Raw genomic sequence first — 19,494 nt, forward strand, 5'->3', positions numbered from 1 at the left:
GCTGTAGGAATTATTCCGCCTTAAAAAAAAAAAACCCTAATTTTCACTGTGCATGTGTTTTTTAACATTCATGCATTTGAAAAATAATTGAAGGGCCTGTGTGCTGCTAAATATTTCATTCCCTCCTGCTTCTTTTTCCAAATTTTCACAGGCTGAACGATGGCTTTTGCACCCAAAAAAAGAAGTATATGAATTTTTCAGGCATTTTAAATAATTAAGACCAAAGTGTTTGGGGCGGCAAAGACCCGATAAACTAATCTGAGACAGAGGGGAGAGAGAGAGAGAGGGGAATAAAAAAGGTCTGAGAGGGACATTAGAAATTTATTATTTTATCAGCAGCTATTTATTATTAACATAGAGAGCTCCCATTAGCATTCATAGACAAAGGGACTCCTGGGAGGATGCCCTGTGGATTTCAAGGTGATACATTAAGAAGGAGAAGTTAAAGGAGGGGAAAGTGTCTGCTCCAGCCCCTGATCTGCATATTAGCCAACATCTTTCAGTCAGTGAAGTCAGAAGGATTTCTCTAGGTGGATTTTGAGTGTGGATGGCAGATTTAGGACATGAAAATTAATCGTTCTGACTTCACAAAGTCACATGCTGAATACTTTATACAAGAATTTCACAAGAAATATAGAATCAAGGACATAGCTATCATTGATGACGCTGAGGTCAGTATTTTTCTGGGACTTTGGGAGGAGTTTACGTCCTAATTCTACTAAATTATCTAAATATTAAAACTGCTCTAATCCTTATTTTTAGCCACAAAAGGAACATGACTCTAGAGCGGTTTTCTCATATAAATTAAGTTGCAAAGACAGGACATAGAGGCAGCACCAGTCGAGTATACATATAGCACGTCCAGGTCTAGATAAGTTCAGGGTTCCAGTGCCTGTATAGAGGCAGCTTAGGAATAACAATGCTGGCCAATCACTTTGGCCCAGAGTAACTACTGTATCTTCTAGTGCAGGTGTGGGTAACTGTGGTGCACGAGAGCTGCTGCTGTGCTTGTTTTCCAAACATCGTCAGATATCAGCAGACTTTGTGGGGACAATCACTCCAGATAAGTTGATGCTAATGCTGTGCTATAGAAGCTCTGACTGAGAAGACAAGAACGTCTGTCAAAGAGCTGTAGTAGGGCTGTGCAATATGACAATATATTGACATAGTGTGACAATAAACATACGACAGAGGAGAAGGCTCTAACCAGCCAAGACAAAAGGAAGTGCTCATCCCTAGAATATGGGCTGACTTTATTGAATTGGTTTAGATTTGAAAGGTCTGACTGTAAAGAGAAGACTGTACTGTACTACATTTAAAACGGATGCAAACAACAGACTGAAAACACAGCTAACCTCTAATATCACCGACACAAAAATCCTGTCAAGCAGAGTCTACAAATCAGCTGAGCTCTTAAAACAAAGCCCAGACTGAGACAGTGCAAGAGACTTTTCTCTCTGTCATACAATATACCAATTAAAAATAGGAGAGGGCGATAATATACCTGTCTTTGTGTCTGTAACGCATTACACAAAATTAAATGTCAAATCTTTGTGGTCATGACCATTTTCACAATAATCGTCCCATCAAGCGTTCAACACTTTGGTTTAAGAACAAACCAGCAAAACTATATTTACGTGAGAGCTACAGGGGATTTTAACATTTCACTTTTAACCTACCCACACTGATGGCAGTAACTCTTTCCTAAACCAAAGTTGTTTTCATGCCTGAAACCAACAAAGCATTAAGTAGAAAGATTGTATTAAAAATAAATGTTTTATTTTTGGATTGAGACAAAGAAAAAGGAGGTCCTCTTCCTAAAGGGGGCATCAGATCAGAAAATATATGCGTTGTTCTGTGGAGAAACCTTTGAGGTCTGTCAAAACGTACAAAGACTGAGCAAAGTCAAGCATGACCAGACAGAGAGGTGTTAAGATGGGGGAAAAAAAATCCAATATCCGTGTGTCGGCTTGATGTAAGAGGGCACCTATATCTTATGGGTGGAGGAGTCTACCCCTCCTTACTCAAAAGAGAGGAGAACAGCTGACAAAGACATCCAGATCCACCCCCACCTCAGCCAATGGCCTTTATGAAAATATCCCAAATTCAATCAGGATCTGCATATTTCATGAGCTGGCCGTCCTCTTCCTGAATTTCTTAACGAGGTGTCAAAACACTCGAGGCAGTGACATCTGACACTCTGAGCGCTGAATCATAAAAACCAGCTTCTCTCTTATTAATCTGCTCTTATCTCACACTCTCACAGCATCTCTCCTCGTACTGTAGGCTTTTTCTGAGTCCAGCCCCAAAATCTCATTATATTTGAAATGTGAGGGGGAAATGTAGCACCACAGAATTGCCTATTATCATCTGGAGTCTACAGCCATGCAAGAACTCTGCCATGCTCAGGCTACGTTGCTGTATTGATTTAAAATCTGGACCACAGAGGTGGACTGACCGAATCTGCTCCTTGTTTAGAACAGTTTGTTCTCTCAGACTTTCTCCAAAGTGAAAATCTGATTCTTTGACTGTACAAATGATTTTGGGTAATGACGGTGGATATATGCCTGCAGTGGTGGAGCTCCTCTGTGACCAAAATACTCATCTCCTCCAACACCCAAAAGAACCTATTAATATTTCAAATTAATGCAAATAACTTTAAATGATGAATAATTTCCTCATATCAAAATTCAATTACTGTTAAACACTGACAAATGATGGAAACTGATTGAATAATTTCTTTGACAGAATAAGTGCCCCCCCACCCCACCCCCCAAAAAAAGAATAAGTGGCTCTCTTAATAAAGAGGAATGAGTGATAAAAAGGGAGGACAAAGGAGACCTGTACATTTACCTTCTTTCTGCAGCCTATAGGGTATTACTAGAGTAATATTTGCAAATGTTTGAGTGAGGTTTGTGAAACTACATCGTGAATGTGAATGTGAATGTGTACAGAAATCTGTGTAAAAGAAAGTGGGTAAACTAAAAATATGTTCTGGGTTTTGTAAATGTGCACACAATTCAAACTCACCATTTTAATTAGTTCTGAAGAAGCAGAATCATCATGTTCATGTATAATGTGCAAATAATACCTAGAAATTAGTCTGAGAGGGCAAACCTGTCATCTTTGAATCCCTCATTAGGTTTGAGTGTCCATAATTTCTTAATAAACACTGGCACATTTCAATCTAGCAAGTCAAACAGATACCAGATCATTTCTTATAAGGACATATTTTATGAAATCTCTTTTGATAAAACAAGTGATTTCAGCTAGATGGATGTGAACTGAAGTTAAGGACCACAATTCACTTACTATCAGACTAAACTACTGCTCTAATTAACCCTGCTCATGATTATAGTGCCGATATAAGAATATTAGCATCTCGGATTTGCCCATTTCATTATAAATTTTCATGATACTGTATTGATTTTACTGTTTTGATGATGCAGCTCCTACAGATCTTTTTATTAGCACTGAAGAGTAATACCGCCATGCTGTGCCCGTGGATCACAGTGGTTTACATGTACAACGTAGAAGCGTGGCTGCTGGGTTACAACTGAAGTCAAAGTCAAACAGAGCTCAATTTCACACCTCTGCACACCTGGTCAACACCTGAGCGTTTGTTTTCTTTCCCATTTATTTTTTCACAGAACAGTAATGACATGTTTTCACTTTAGTTGGGGTTTTGCATTAGATTCAAGGCCAAATTCTTTCTCAGTCCCAGATTTTCTACAGACTCCCCTCAGAGGACTGAAAAAGAACAACCTGATGAAACTATTTATCGTACTCCACCTGAAGTTTCTTGGAGAAAGATGGTGTAACAGCTTCATCAGTAGGTGTATGTCATGCTTTTGTCCTCACTGTGAAAAAACAAAACATTACTTCACGAAGATCCTCCCATAGGAACGAGACCCGCATACTGAAGGGCACAAAACAACCACAGACCACACAGCCATGTTGTTTATGTTCACTTCATGCCTCGTTATGTCATTACTTCATGTCTTCTGGCAGTGGTTTTGCATTGTTTGGCATTGCATTGTCTCCTCCATGTTGTTTTGAATCTTGTTGTTTGTGGTCTTTGTGGTTGTTTTGCATCCTTTTGCAAATCTCTGGGGACATTTTGTGCCTCTTTGTGATTGTTTTGCATCTCTTTGTGGCTGCTTTGTGTATCTTTTTGGGAAATCCTGCAGGTGCCGACCAGAAGCTATATGACCTTTGGTCTTCTAGGTAGATCTATTCATGCCAAGATGCAGAGATGGATTACTGAGCAACTAGCAGAAGGTCCTACACATTATACAACAGCTCCACCTCCTGGTGATGCATCTGCACAACACATCCACATGTATCAGCGCATGTGAGTGCAAGACATTCTCTTTACTTCCAAACTCCTCTGCTCTTTCTCAGAACTGAATATAAAACTTAATATATTCAATTATCACTAAAATACTGTATTATACTGATGTTTGTTTGTTTTGTGACCCCTGTCCACCAGTTGGTGTTAATATTGGGGCTGATAAGTAGGGATAAAACACTTTCAACCTCTTTGGTACAGTATTACCTGTAGCACTACATACAGACACACGATGGAGCCAAAGTAATACTCAGTTTGGACAAACTACTAGTACCCCCACAGCACAGCGTATTATATGGCAATTCCTAAAAACTCTGCAATACATTTTAATCTCAATTTAAAAAATGTTGTTACCTTTACAGATTCCTTTTAGACAATATTTGTATAATCACAGTTCAAAATGGCAGGAAGTTCATAGTAAGTTCACTGCTCCATTGACCTTATATTATACTTATATTGACCTTTTGTCATCTCTGATCTCCGTTTGCCCAACATAAAATGCTCAGCTTAACTTTTATGAACCAACTCCCCAACCCATCTTTTGTTTTTAGAGCCACTTCCTCCATCTCTGCCTCCTTTATGTCCCGTTTGTTCTTGATAAAACATCAGATTTCTTCTGTGAGAATGCCGTATCAGGTCTGGCTGAATGTGATGTTGGGTTACTTTATTTTTCCTTGTCTTAAATTCTCCATTTAGGCAGTTAGCCTTTCTTCAAGTTGGATTTCAGATCTAGTCTTTACATAAACAGCTAAAGTACAGTTCGTAAGCATATATACCAAAAGCATTATTATTATTTTAAGCATAATAGGCATTATACACTATCTGCACTACTTGTCATTGTAAACCATACTTCAGGGACATCTAATTTAAGAAAGCACCCATCAGTGTCACAAAAAGATGGAGCATGGATACATCACTGACCCTTATAGACACAAAATGTCTGCAAAGAGACGCAAAATGGCTGCAAACAAGAAACAAACACTATCAAATAAATACAAATGAGCAGCAAAGAGGTACATACTGATGCAAAGATACAAAAAAGACTGCAAAGAGGCACAACAACCAAAAATAGATGCAAAACCAGCATCACCTCAAAGATATACAAAGGGACCACAAATATACAAACAACACTCTGCAAGAAGATCCCAAAATGCAGAATGAAGGAGAGACACAAAACAATTAGATTTACAAAACATGCCAAGAGATGCAAAATGTCCAGGGCAGGTTTAGAAAAACCACAAATACATACAAGACAAGAAAAAACCAAATAAATCAAATTACCAGAGGATTTAACTTACTTAACTTAAAGAATGTCTTAAGAATAAACTGATTAACAACAGCTCCTTTTAAAAGCGAACACGACACATATCATTCTTTTTATTTCACATTTTTAATTAAGATTAACATCTACTGTAAACACGTCAACAGATGTAAACAATCAAACTTTTTTTAGGCTGTATTTCTTCACAATTGTGAATATTACCTATGCCGAATTCACTATTTTCTGTTTCAGTTTGTTATGTACAAGTAGATTCACCGGTGACTATCAATAAATAACGTTATTATTGAATAAAACTTTAAAAAGTGTAGATTTATAGCCAAGTTCTGGACTAATGTGCATCGAGTTTTAACTCCGGGTTCTAAGCGGGTTTATGGACGTTCAAGGAATATCAGGGGTTAGGATTAATCACGATTAATCTATAATATGTTTATCATGTCAGTTTGTTTATATATATATATATTTATATATATATTTTTTTAGCTTACCTTAATTTCCTCCATGAGCTGTGTGCACTCTTGCTAACACGGCTGTAGCTCCGGTTAGACCCACCTGTCCAAATTAATTATCAAACTATTTATCCGTCCACTTAAAGTAGACACAAACTCAAAATGTGTTATGTTAGTATTGTAAATACTAAATAACTAAACTCCTGACCGGAATATGAGCCCCACTTTGTTTTTATTATTTAAAAGATTTCTTGCTGTTGTTCTTGTGCTAATATTAGCTTGCTAACAAGCTAACCAAGCACAGTGAAAATGATAAACAATCTAAACAACGGATGCTGTTGATGTTAGCATATTAGCTACCAAGATAGCCTTATCCTACTATATGTAGTATGGCTTGTTATATGTATCATACATAATATGACTTGAATGTTTCGTGCTACTTGGGCAAAGTTAACATCCCAAAAAGCTCAACTAAAAGAGCGAATGAACGTGGTAAACAACAAACAAGAAACTGTAAGCTGCTACAGAGTGTAACAGTACAAACTAACAGCAGGTATATTTAATTTAATGATGGTGAAATTAGTGATTGTACTCAAATCACTGAAACATGACAAATACTCATTAACAAACATCTGTTGTTACTTTTAATTTGCCAGACAATTGGCAAATACAAGTGTAATTGTAACTCTAAAATTTTACATGTGAGACGTCTGAGTCACAATATTTTGCAGTAAAGCTGCTTTACTGAGCAGAGATGCATATTTACTTTTAAAGTAATTTTATAAGCAATGATTGTCACAACAAGAAACTTTCAAAGGTCTGATTTAAAAAGAAAAAAAAACAGGACGTGCAGCTTCATTAAAAATTAACTACACTAAACTACACTAAAAATCCTTCTCAATAGTGTGTCATATGGCTCACGTCATGTGTGTCAGGACGGTGTAGTATAATCTAAGATCATTTTTAAATTATATTTCTAGTCCATTACAAAGCTGAGATGAGCTCAGACACGCTGTGTCGCCTGCACTGGATTATATTTTGTTAATTAAGTAATATGGCAACTTGCAAAACTGTTAATACTGAAAATATTAGCAAATATTTACCAACAGCATGTTTGATTTGTTTATCCACCATAGTATCATATCTTTAAATACTTCATCTGATCACAGTGCAGCCAGTGATTGTGTTTGTCACCACAATCTGATATGAGTCATTTCTAGGAGACAGGTTGGCTGAAAGATTTTGACCATTCAGAGGCTAACGAACAGAAATAAGCTTGACTTGGGATATAAATAGACATTAACACAGAGACACTTGCAATAAATCCTTTTGGTTACAGCTTCCAATTTGCTCATGTCACCATGATGTGAAAAATGAACCACACATTGAATATGTGTAAAGAAATTAGATTAGATTGGTTGTCTGGTATTAGTATTTAAAGAGTCAAGACTGCAGAATGTACTTTGTCAGCAGTATTTTCTAATTAGCCTGAAATTGATCTTGGTGATCACGTCCTCCTTTGTCTATAGGAATGATGGCTTTCTCAGTTATTGATGTCAGCGTAACTGTACATGTTCGGACTCTCTGAGTGTCGTGCTGCAGCAGCTATGGCACAACGTTATGGGAAACGTTGATGCTCTGAGTAGGAAGGATGATGCTGTTCAGAGGAATCTGTGGACGATAAGTGCAGAAGTGCTGATTATTTGATCATTACTCTTAAAAATAAATAAATACAAATGGCCGACTCATTCTGTGTAGGTTGTTCAATACACCAGAGTCTCTTTCTTCTTCAGGACATAAATTACCTTTCAATTTTAATGGAAATAGTATATTTTCTAACAGTTGCTTTTTTTTTTTTGATTGAATGATTAAACTGGGAGAGTTTGGACCCTGAAATCAGAGTCAGGCTGAAGTTAATGGTTAAATGCTCAATTGTTGGACATTAAAGTACTTTTTCCCCACAAGACCTCAAAATTACTTGAATCTTATCTTACCTGAGCTTCTCTGTTCAAGCAGGAGAATGATGACTGTCCGTTTTCAGGACCATAATCTGATGGAGTGGCCCCAGGACCAATGTTGTCTCCACTCAAATGACCGGAACTGATATTTCCCACATCTGCACAGACAGCCATGTGAGCACTGGGGCTGGATGACTGCACAATCCCAGGGTGGGACATTGTGAATTGTGGAGAATGTGTGGTTGTCCTTGCAATATGTGCGAGTCCTGTTGAAATCATTTGGCTGCCAGGTTGGTGATTACTGCTGCTGTTAGACCACAAAGAAGATGTTTGTCTCTGGTGTGTGTTGCAGTTCTGTGTGGGTCTGAGTGTTTGTGCTGCTGTGTGAGAAACAACATTCAGTTCAGTCAAATTACCAACACCAAGAATATTTCCCAGCTTAGCCTGCTCTTCAAATCCACCCCTGTTTGACTGCACATGCATCACTTGCTGCCAGTGCAGCTCATGATTTGAAAACTCAGCATGTTGTCCCTGAGTGGATAAACTGCTGATTGTCTCTAAAACAAGAGGCTGATCTGAACCCTGCACATACCCACCAAACTCTCTCCTCAGAGCCTCCTCCACATATGAGAACACATCATTAGCAAGGATGTGATTAACCTCACTCGACGTGCCTTCCCTCTCTTTATTCACCCTAACGAGCGTGTTCTCCCACTCGTTCAGCTCCGTCTCCCCAACTTCAAGTCCCTCTAAACCTCCATCCCTGGCATCTTCCAAAATCTGCTCCAACGAGCCGATCATGGCTTCTGTTGTGAGGTCCCCTGTGAATGGTCTCTTCTGTGAAGTCTGGGTCTGACCTGGCACACTGAGAAGAGCGTGGCTGTCCAGAAAGGCTTGTTCCATTGACGACTGGGGTTGTTCAAAATCAGCATCCTCTGTTTGGGAGAAGTTTTGGAGCTGGGGACTTGGGTCCTGGGGGTGAGTGTAAAGAGAGAGGTCCTGCCGATGAAGAGACCCCAAGAGGGAGGCAGGGTCTAGAGGTTTCTCTGTGTGCTGATCAACGCCTGATGCACCAGAACCAGGAGAACCAGGGGCAGAGAAAACATCCACAGACATGTCGTATAGGACGCCTTCCCCGGTGGCCAGGTTGAAGGGGAGCTGTTGTCTTCTTTGACGTAAATGTTCCTCTCCTTCTTCATTTCTACAGGAAAAAAGGCATCAAGCTCAAATTAATAATTAATAAAATGTCGCAGTGCATGAAAACATGCATTAACATTAACTATTCATTTTAAAAGGAGAGTCCCTTTTAGAAAAACAGAAACAGGGAGAATGCCATTCTTATGCAGGATTCAAAAGGATTCAACCACAGAGGTTGATGCCAACTGTGACTGTAAATCAACCATGTGCACCGTTTTTCTTAATTTGCTTACGTGAGGGCTTTCTGACGAGCGATGATGAAGTCTGGTCTCCCTCCCTTGAAGACCACCCTGGCAGAGGCCTGAACCCACAACCATTGTCTTGTTTTGGTCAGCAGCCTGAAGATTGCAAACCCACTCTCTCCAGTCTTGATCACTGGGAACAGAACAATTGGGACAAGACTGATGTAACAGATCATTATTAATATCAGAGCTGGGAAACAGGAAGTGTAGTAGATTAACTCACTCCTTAGATGGTAGTCAGCACAGTACATTATGTCGGCAGCATGAATGAACTGATAACCAGAGCCTGTTGTGACTAATTCTGTCTCTGTATAACCTAAAACCAGCTTCGCCCTGAAAACAAAAAGAAGCACAAACAAACAACAGACTGTTGGAAATGTTTGATTTGAGTCTGCGTTTAATTGGCACATTTGAAACAAACGCATAAAAGACGTTTACCTGGTGTCTATGCTCATGGGAGCAAAGTCCATTTTGTGTTTAGTCTGGAAGAGCAGCGTCTTAGTGCGGATCTCCATGACCGAAGGAGGCTGCACAGGTGCAGCGATGGCGAACAGAGCGAGCTGAGGAGGAGACACATTCCCATCAGCCCTGTCATTTCCCTGTGAATGCAGGTACTTCAGACGCCCTGTGAAGTTTAGAGCCTGGAGTGGAAGAGACGCAGCAACATTAACGCCTGTAGTTACACAAACGAACCTACTGAGTATTTGTAGTAGTATTATTAGTCATCAGTATCTGCCTAGTTACTGTGTTTGGAGACAAATGTTTGTCTCTAGATGACATATTCACTACTTTGCAGCAATTACTGCTTCCAGTCTGTATTGTCCAGTATTGTTAGCCTTACAAACGTTGCACATCTGGATGTTTCTGTAATTGTTGTTATTAAACCTAATATTAGTATTAAGCTGCAATTTGGTGCAGTCTTATTTGTCTGCAAATGTTTTTATTATTGTCTTATCTTCTTATTTTATTTTGATTATTTTACCAGGAATCCTGATGTGTTGTCCAGGAGGCAGCGGAGGCGACAGCAGAAGCTTCTTTCCAGGAAAGAGGAGTTCTCTGGAGGGATGTGCTGAGGCAACAACCTCTGACAGCTGCTGGAAGCTTTACTGATAGACTGTGCATCTGCAGAGAAACTATATTCATCTTAAAAGGGCTTGTTTCTATTTTGTATGTCACTGTACCTGCCTTTTGGGTTCATGAACATCTGAACAAATTCAGACAAAACAAAGTAAAAGAAAGCGGGTGAGTGTTTACCTTCTACTCCACTGTCCGAGTCGGTCTCGCTGGGGTTGAGGGCGAAGTGGAGCTGACATTTGAACATCTCCCTGTCGTCTATGTGAACAAGCTCATACACACTCTGGTGAACCACATCGGACTGACGACAAAGGACAAAAGTTATTTTATTTTGAATATTTCTTTCCAGCTCAGTACAAAGAAAGGTATTTACACTGCGTTTAGTGCCTCAGTTCTACCTGATGATAACCTAAAAAGTCTTGGATCGTCGGGGATGTGTAGAAGATCGTGCCATCATCTGTCACAACCAACACAAAACCATTCAGAGCCTATGGAAATAATGGAAATACACAAATTATATGAAAATGGTTCAACACATAAAATACATGCACATGGAAACTTGCTGTAGGTTTTGTTTCTGTACCTGGAGCAGGAACTCTCCCTCTGAGAAACTGACTCCATTCACAGATTGTCCATTTCTGTCGTTTGTACAAGTAAGAGGAGCCGACTTTGCATTTTTCTGAAGCACCGCTGCAGTATAACAACAACAACAACAACAAACAAGTTGGCTGGAATCTGTTTTATACTTCTACTTCTTTATTTTGTAAATTCAGGTCATTATACCGAATATAATCAAAATAAGATGCATACGATCTCCTGCTGTGTAAGAAAATTCTTCATAGAGGCACCACCTGTAACATTTAAGTGATTTACACATCAATCAGTGTTATACACATAGTTTGCTATGTAATGCTAATGATGTGCATTTAGAGCGGTTTTACTTTCAGTGCTTTAAGTATATTTTCATATTAAATAAACGTGAAAATGTAAAATGTCTAAAGAAGCTATGAAGAACAAAAATCCACTGCATCTGCCTCTGCTCTGAGATCTATGTTAGTGGTAGATCAAGTTTGTTAATGGAGCAGGAAGTAGGAAAGTGGTGAAATGCAGTTAGTTCTTGTCTGTGTGGACTTGAGACTTGTGGTCACATTAGTTGCCATGAGGAAAAACTGTTTATTTTGCTGAATCTTTGTTAAAGTGAAAACTTAACTTCACTTTGAAAAATCAGAAAACATATAAACTTATCAACACATAATCACCACCACTTTGCAAACTGTTAAGCACGGGGGCGTTGTGTGCACTGCACAGAGAAAACTATATTTCACTATCAGCTAATTTTAGATGCAATCAATCTTTAAAAGTGAAACTTCTACAACAGACAAGCAGGGACTCAGCATGAATATTACTCAAAATCCGTGGGAAGATTTGAATGACAAAGGATCTTTTTAATGTATGTTTGCCAGGTTTCGCCTCAAAATTCAACCAGATATGTACTTTGCCAAACATCCGCATACTCCACAACATCTCCACTCTGAATGTATTTGATCATAATAAAGTCCTACTGTCTCATATTCCTCTACTAATCTCCATTTGCCCTGCAGCACAAGCTTGTTTCCCTCTCAGCAGGACTAAAGGTCTTTATTCAGTGTCGAGTTCCTGCTCTGACACCTCAAACACTCACAGCTCAGCCACAGAAATATCTGTAGTGCACCCTTGATACACCGACAGTTTCAATCATTTGCACCAGTTTCATGTGACCTATTCTTTACTCTAGAGACTATCAACCAACAGCACCGACCGTGGAAGTAATTCTTCACCCTGAGGTATCCCACAGTGAGCCGCAGCACAGACAGCTTGTCCAGGCGACCTCTGACCTCCTCTGAGAGCGGCAGCAGGCTGGTCAGATGGTCCAGCTCCAAGTTCAAACGATCCCGGTGGCGTTTGGAGGGACTGGTCTTCACAGGTGGAAGTTTTGCACTAGAACAAGACACAAGATGAGGATCATTTAGCAGTATTACTGCTAAACGTGCTGCCTGAACACCTGCAGCACACAGTGGAAATACCATCTAATGTTTATGTGGGAGTTTATGGTACATTTCTCATATCCTGTAACCAGCTCATCTGCTCTTCTGTGTGTGAGGATGTAGGAGACTCGTGTGTCATATTGATATTGCAAAGGTTCCTTTTCATGAAAACAACACGTTCGTTGAATATTCCAGTGTTAAATTTCTAAGAAGCGCCGCTGGCTGCTCAAATAAACTGTGAACCACATCAAACAAAGCTTCAACCTCTTGATTATGGTTTGTCTGCATGTGGATGTGAGGATCAAACCTTTGACCCAGCACCTTTTGCACAACATGCTCCACCAAACGCCCCATAATTGTCCCTAAAATGGGTTCCCAGCTGAAACTGAACTATGGACTTCATGTTTATGCTGCATGCACTGCAACCGTTCACCCACTGGGACGCTTTACTGCTGCTGCCTTCAGTTCCTGCTTGTTTTAGGGGGCGTTTTGCCTCCAACAAGTGAAATGTGTGCTTACATGGATTCAGGTCAGTTGAAAACAGAACATACATGTATACAAAAGATAAACTACATAACCTGCTTTTGTCTACAAATAACTACTTTTTATATCAGTAAAAGTAAAAGTACAATATTTACATTTTAACAGTCACACAGTCCTTTGTTATTTTGCCTCTGATGGACATGACCTACTCGGGTACAACGTCACAGCTACCATGACTCACCTTACCTAGTCGTGACGTCATCATCGCTGCGTCGCTGCAGGTAAACCTACCTGTCCTCTGTTCGGGAATTATAAATCAACTTTAAACAAAAAGGAGTTTGAAAGTGACTCATGCTTTGGTGCAAACACGGAGTGAATGTGAACTGTTTAACAGGCCATCAGCAACAACAACAACAATAACAATAATAATAATAATAATAATAATAATAATAATAATAATAATAATAATAATAATAATAAAAAGCAGTGGTAATGGTGGAAATGACCGACTGATCCTTTGACAGTGAGCAGCTCTACCCCCGGACACGCAGTTTCTGTCTGCTGAGCTTTAACAAAGCAGTAACTAGTTCATATCCTGCGGTCAAATAAAGAATAACACTTGTAAACATTAAATCTTACGTTTTCGGAACGGGCTTCTTCCTCCTCTTCCCCGCGTACGCTCCACCGTTCCCCAGCATGGTGGCGCAGAGCTGTGGGAGAACTTTCTCTTTCCCTTCGAGTCAATCACAACAAACTAAACCCCACAGTGTCCAAAACAGCATCAAATAAGTCGGATTTCACTCCTCAGACCAGAGAAACTCCTGTTTCCTTCTCCAGCTGCCAGACTCCAGCTGACTTCCTCCTTATTTTACCGTAAATTCATCTCAAACGGGACAAAATCCAAATACGCGGCGTCCTGCAGCGTTTCTCGGACACAAAGTGGATCAGATGAGTTAAAGTGTCAAACTTTACGAGACACGTCCGACAGTCCTCCTGGGTCCTCATCAGCCAATCAGGTGCACTGTAACATCAGGACACCTCTGTCTCACCGGCTCTCATTGGACCAACCTTCGACTCCGTTTGTCTTCCTCGTCCACAGGTGTGACACACACACACACACACACACACACACACACACACACACACACACACACTCCATGTGTTGCAGGTTTTCCACAGAGAAAAGTCTCAATGCGCAGTTTTTGTCTCGTTGAGTTGTAGTTTGACAAAATGCAGCAGCTCACTTTGTGTTTTCTTTAATTCTCTGACATGTTTGAACTCCTCCTGAAAAATGTTGTGTTACCTGTAACTCAGTTTCACAGGTGGAGATCAATTCAAATAATGATAATACTGTGGTGGAGAAATTCAAATCATTCGTGTAAAATAATCTATTACAAGTTAAAATCATTCATTCTAAATAGGATTTAGGCCAAAGTATGTTATTAATAGCAAAATGTGAGTATATTTACTTGAATAGGGTAAAGAAGAAGTACTCAGATCACAAATACAAGTTGATTTGTTTTCAGAATATTTCGTGTTATTAGATTTTAATTGTTGCTGCATTTATGTGTTCGTCACTTTATTGTTTGGAGTAAAGTAATAGAAGTAAATACACCTACAAGTTTAAATTATATAATAGTGTTTTTAATGCAGGTTTTAATCCCCAACTTTTAATTGCACATTACCAAAATATGTCATTATTAATTTGTCAGTAAATTTCTCATTAGGTTTTGAACAATAACACAGTTTCTCATTCCACAGTACACATTTAATTCATGTTTCAACACAGGCTGGACAGAAAAACTGGAGATTATTAAGACACGACGGGAACAAGTTTGAGCTCCGACTCAAAACACCAGAGGTTTTGGTTTTTCCCAGGGGAACTCAGCTCTGCCAAAGTGACCATAGCAGGCGGTGGCTTGATAAATCGGCTGCTTTAAACCCAGCTCTCTGCAAAGCAAACGATATTAATAATGTTTTGTTATGTTCACGAGGTTTCGTCAGCCTAGAAATCTACAAATATCTTTTTATATAGTTACACGTTTGTAGCTGTAGAGAAACTACATACCTCACAATGACTCCAGGTCTCAGGTCAAAGTTCTTCTGTACAATCTGCAGCAGCTCGTCCTCGTCCCTGTTCGACGTGCCGTAGTGAAACACTGAGATGGAGAGCGGGTGGCTCACACCGATGGCGTAGGAGATCTAAAACACACACACACACACCGGTGCTCTCTGTCATGACCTCACATGATATCACGTCTAAAATGTTCATTTAATAGAACAAAAAGATGCTAAAGCAAAGCAGAACATGTTGGTGAAGCTAACACGACGCTGCAGCACGGACCAGAGACCAGGATCTTAGGGCTCCTTTAACAAGTGCTCCTCACCTGAACCAGGGCTCGTCTGCACAGTCCGGCTTTGACCAGAGACTTGGCGACCCAGCGAGCTGCATATGCTCCGGATCGATCCACTTTGGAGTAGTCTTTCCCAGAGAAAGCCCCCCCTCCGTGGCCGCCCCATCCTCCATAAGTGTCCACAATGATTTTCCGGCCCGTGAGTCCTGCATCGCCCTGTGGATAGAACAAACATCAGTGAAGTCCTACAGTACGTGCTCACACCTTTACCCCCTCTGTGGTGGGTTCTAACCTGTGGACCCCCCATGAGGAATTTCCCACTTGGCAGCAGGTGGTACACGGTCTTCTCATCCAGATACTTGGCAGGAATGACGACCTTCACCACCTTCTCCATCAGGCTGCGTCGGATCTCGTCCAGCGTGATGTCCGGGCTGTGCTGCACCGAGATGACCACAGTGTGGACACGCTGTGGCTCCATGGCGCCCATGTTGTCTTTATACTCCACCGTGACCTGCAGACGAGCAGGTTACCATCAGTAGAGCAGACGTAAGGTTTATATTGTCCAGAGGAAACAAGAAGGTTTCATAGTTTTACTGCCAAGGAGATCATTTGAGATCATCATTGACTGTTCAGCTCACCTGTGACTTGGAGTCTGGCAGGATCCACGGACACTCTCCGCTTCGTGACAGCTGCTTCATCCTGTAGTTCAGCTTGTGAGCCAAAAGGATGGTTAGGGGCATGCACTCCTCGGTCTCATCTGTGGCGTAGCCAAACATCAGACCCTGCAGAGACAAGTGGACTAGTTCAGATGTACATCCTGATGTATCTGTGTCGTAGAACACGTCGGCTACTGAACCTGGTCTCCTGCACCGATGTCCTCCTGATCCCGGCCTTCAAACACACAGTCTGAGATCTCCACGCACTGCGGCTCCAGAGCCAGCAGCACGTTACACGTCTTGTAATCAAAACCTGCACGACACAGTTCAAAGGGATCAGGACACGGAGCCTTCGACTCGAATCACAAGTTACCAAATGTCAGGTTCCATCAAACCTTTTGAAGAGTCGTCGTATCCGATTGTCTTCACAGTGTTTCGGACCACAGACTGGAGGTCCACTATGGCTTTAGACGTCACTTCTCCAACCAGTAAAATCATCCCTGTCTTCGCCACACACTCTGTAACCAGATATAAATGAGTGTTTCTACTGTTTTAAGTATTATTTAAGTCACATACAATTGTATTTGTGTCATGTTCTTCCTTATTTTATTTATTTTTTATTAATGCATGTAGAACTACTACTTTAGCAGCTTGTGACAGGCTTAATTTAGATTTATCTTAAACCCTGAACAATTTCTTCTATATTTTATGTTGGATTGTCATAACAGCACAAAATAAAACAGTTTATTTTTACTACGGATGTTTCAGACTTAACTCAGGTCACTTACTGCTGAACCTTGATCTAAAGGACAAACTCTCCGCAATTAACTGTTTAATTATTAAAGATCAAAACACCTTTGACACTAAGTACAGACACCTACTGTACATTATATCTTAAATTCTGAGGTATATTTAACTTTACTGCAGTAACAGTGCTACCAACAATTAAGCAAACTCCCTAAGTAGTACTGCATATAAAAAAAAGAAATATTCTACAGTTCCATTTATTCCAATAGGTACCCTTTATTTTCTAAGTAGCTCTACTTGTATTTAATGGGCCGTTATAAATAGTTATATTATACTATTATAAATTAAAACAGCTTATTTCCACAGCTATTCTAGTTTTGTGGATTTATTTTATTTTAACCCGCTCCTGAAAACCTGACACATGAGTACTATCACTACTGCAGTACAAAACTCACCACAGGCCACTTTAGAGTCAGGGTCTTGACTCAGGTAGGCGTCGAGAACAGCGTCACTGATCTGATCACACATTTTATCTGTGAACACAAAGTCAGACGAGAAATAAATGAGTAGAAAGAGGTTTACAACAATCAAAGAGACAAAAACCAAACCATTAGACTCAAAATGAATTAAAACATCCAAGAAGAGACAAGAAACGACCACAAACATCATAAAAACAGAGACAAGTATGAATTATAACATCATTAGTTACTTAGAGCAGGATTAGATTCTTATAGTAATTATAACAAAAGAAGAAAATGCTGATTTAACAGTGATTATTAATAAGAAAGTTGATTCAATCCTGACTATAAAGTCTTGTAACATGTCCACACATGTCCAGGCAGAGTACTCAGAGTACACAACAGTACAGTTCCACAGTACAGTTCCACGGGTGCAGTACCAGAGTGTCCTTCTCCCACAGACTCGGATGTGAACAGGAAAGTCTTCCCACGGCTCGGGTTCATCTTCAGCTGTCGCTCGGTGCAGAAAAGTGATTTTAACGGAGCCTGAGGAGAGAGATGACCTCTGCTGTCCACCAACACCGACCGGAAGAAGCAACGATGAACTCCGACAAACAGCAGCAGCAGGAAAAAGAACTAAGAAAACTAACTCGACTCTAAACCTGCAGAAACAGTCTGAAGGGTCGTTTCCTCCTCGGTGGACTTTCTATTAATGGCTGATGGGCTGGACCTGCAGCGGACCTGCAGACAGCAGCCTCCAGGTGTCGCTGTGATCCCACAAACGACCCGGACAGAAAGTTCAACTAAGAACTGGGATCAGGACTCAAACATGTTTTAACCATGATTTTATCATTTGATTCAAGTTTGTTAGTTAAAAAAATCACGTGTTTGTAATTATCACAAACTTGAATCATGTTTTGACCCAATTTTACCACGAGGACAAAACATATTCCAGGATACAGGTCTCTGACGTCACATTATGACTATAATAAATATTTATATTAAGATTTTTAACATGAACACACCTGATAATCATGAAACATCACAACTTCATCACAGATACAACATGTGCAAAGTAAAGAAGACAGGACCTCAAGTGTCTGATGTTCAGAACAGCAGCAGCGCAGCAGTAGAGCTGTGTGCAGCACTGACCTGACTCACGTACTGTATCTGCAGTATAACAAATAAAAAATACTGCTTTATTCTCATTACACAACTTTAATAAAACACTAAGTCTGATTTAAATCCTCCTGCAGGTTTGATTCTGCTCTTTTTTCCCCACATTAACACATCAACAGAAGTTCAAGGTTGTAACAACTTCACTTATTTGAATATTTTATAGTGTAGTACCAAATAATATATACTAGTATTAGATATTACTATAATATTATTTGAATATAATATTGTACTAGTAATAAGTAATATTACGCACAATATAATTATGATACTTGAAGTACGCGTTTGCACGACACTCTACTTTTACCTTTAACAATCTATTCAACAGTGGCTGAAAGTAAATACATTTACTTAAATGCTGTATTTAAATACTGTTTTATTTCTAATTAGTGTATTTCCACTCTGCATCACTAGATTTCACATCTTTAACTACATTTATTATATAGTAGTTAATAAAATAAGTAATAAAATAAGAGTATATAAAATAATTTCATGTACATTATTCTCAAAGTGAGTCATACTGCATAATGAGTACTTTGATTTAAGCATTTTACTGAGTAACAGTACACATCCTGTGTAATATTATAATAATTGTATGTGTAATAGTGTGATACTAACAGGGATCATTCCTCAGCAGTTCATGTTTGCTGATGACACTGTCATATTTCTACGTAATCAACCTTTTAAAACTTACTTTTACTTGTAAGCGGGTATTCAGCTAATAGTGTTGCCACTTTTACTTTGGTAAATACTCTGAACGCTTCCAGTCCAGTGGTAGTTTTCTTAACACAGATTTTTTAGATTACTGGCTGCTGGTGTGTGATGATTTATTCCTTTCTCCACTAATAACATGGTTCTTTTCCATTATTTTACTGTTTAACTTTAAATACGTTTAATTACTGCAACTTAACTAAAACTAAAAGCAGAAGCTGAACTAAACTGAACTAAACAGCACAAATGGTGCAAATTTGCCAACTAACTGTCACCCACTGGTTGCTGCTGAAGCAGCACAACACAGAATGAGGAAATGAAATGAAGCAACTTCA

The 19,494-nt window shown here is 39.6% G+C and overlaps 2 protein-coding genes across 7 annotated transcripts; both read right to left on the reverse strand.

Moving 5' to 3' along the window:
* Window positions 1-6,917: 6,917 nt before the first annotated feature.
* On the reverse strand, window positions 6,918-14,006 carry LOC113159190 (aryl hydrocarbon receptor-like). Of its 6 annotated transcripts, none has more exons than XM_026355751.1 (12): window positions 13,697-14,006; window positions 12,349-12,527; window positions 11,134-11,240; window positions 10,949-11,038; window positions 10,731-10,851; window positions 10,459-10,598; window positions 9,915-10,117; window positions 9,700-9,809; window positions 9,468-9,609; window positions 8,895-9,238; window positions 8,074-8,414; window positions 6,918-7,750 (listed from the first exon to the last, which is right to left on the reverse strand). In XM_026355751.1, the coding sequence occupies exons 1-12, from the start codon at window positions 13,753-13,755 to the stop codon at window positions 7,685-7,687; spliced, it is 1,902 nt and encodes a 633-aa protein (XP_026211536.1). In that variant the 5' UTR covers window positions 13,756-14,006; the 3' UTR covers window positions 6,918-7,684. The 6 variants fall into 6 exon arrangements, with proteins under 6 accessions (XP_026211536.1, XP_026211535.1, XP_026211534.1 ...); XM_026355750.1 differs by having other exon boundaries at window positions 8,074-8,417; XM_026355749.1 differs by having other exon boundaries at window positions 8,634-9,238.
* A 706-nt stretch (window positions 14,007-14,712) lies between these two features.
* Window positions 14,713-17,959, reverse strand: mat2al (methionine adenosyltransferase II, alpha-like). The gene is made up of 9 exons (XM_026355788.1): window positions 17,713-17,959; window positions 17,270-17,347; window positions 16,463-16,585; window positions 16,268-16,380; window positions 16,050-16,193; window positions 15,704-15,922; window positions 15,445-15,627; window positions 15,126-15,259; window positions 14,713-15,007 (listed from the first exon to the last, which is right to left on the reverse strand). Exons 1-9 carry the CDS (start codon window positions 17,774-17,776, stop codon window positions 14,905-14,907), a joined length of 1,161 nt encoding a protein of 386 aa, XP_026211573.1. The 5' UTR covers window positions 17,777-17,959; the 3' UTR covers window positions 14,713-14,904.
* Window positions 17,960-19,494: the final 1,535 nt, after the last annotated feature.

Source organism: Anabas testudineus, chromosome 12 (assembly GCF_900324465.2).
Source record: "Anabas testudineus chromosome 12, fAnaTes1.2, whole genome shotgun sequence".
NCBI lineage: Eukaryota > Metazoa > Chordata > Actinopteri > Anabantiformes > Anabantidae > Anabas > Anabas testudineus.

Coding starts and splice junctions, on each gene's coding strand:
- LOC113159190 (XM_026355747.1), bottom strand. CDS start 13,755: ATGCTGGGGAACGGTGGAGCGTACGCGGGGAAGAGGAGGAAGAAGCCC. Junction 10,852..10,948: donor ACTTTTTAGGTTATCATCAG/GTAGAACTGAGG, acceptor CTTTGTCGTCAG/TCCGATGTGGTTCACCAGAG. Junction 10,118..10,458: donor ACAACACATCAGGATTCCTG/GTAAAATAATCA, acceptor CTTCCACTCCAG/GCTCTAAACTTCACAGGGCG.
- mat2al (XM_026355788.1), bottom strand. CDS start 17,776: ATGAACCCGAGCCGTGGGAAGACTTTCCTGTTCACATCCGAGTCTGTG. Junction 16,381..16,462: donor ATACGACGACTCTTCAAAAG/GTTTGATGGAAC, acceptor TGTGTCGTGCAG/GTTTTGATTACAAGACGTGT. Junction 15,260..15,444: donor GCAGACGAGCCCTGGTTCAG/GTGAGGAGCACT, acceptor TGTGTGTTTTAG/ATCTCCTACGCCATCGGTGT.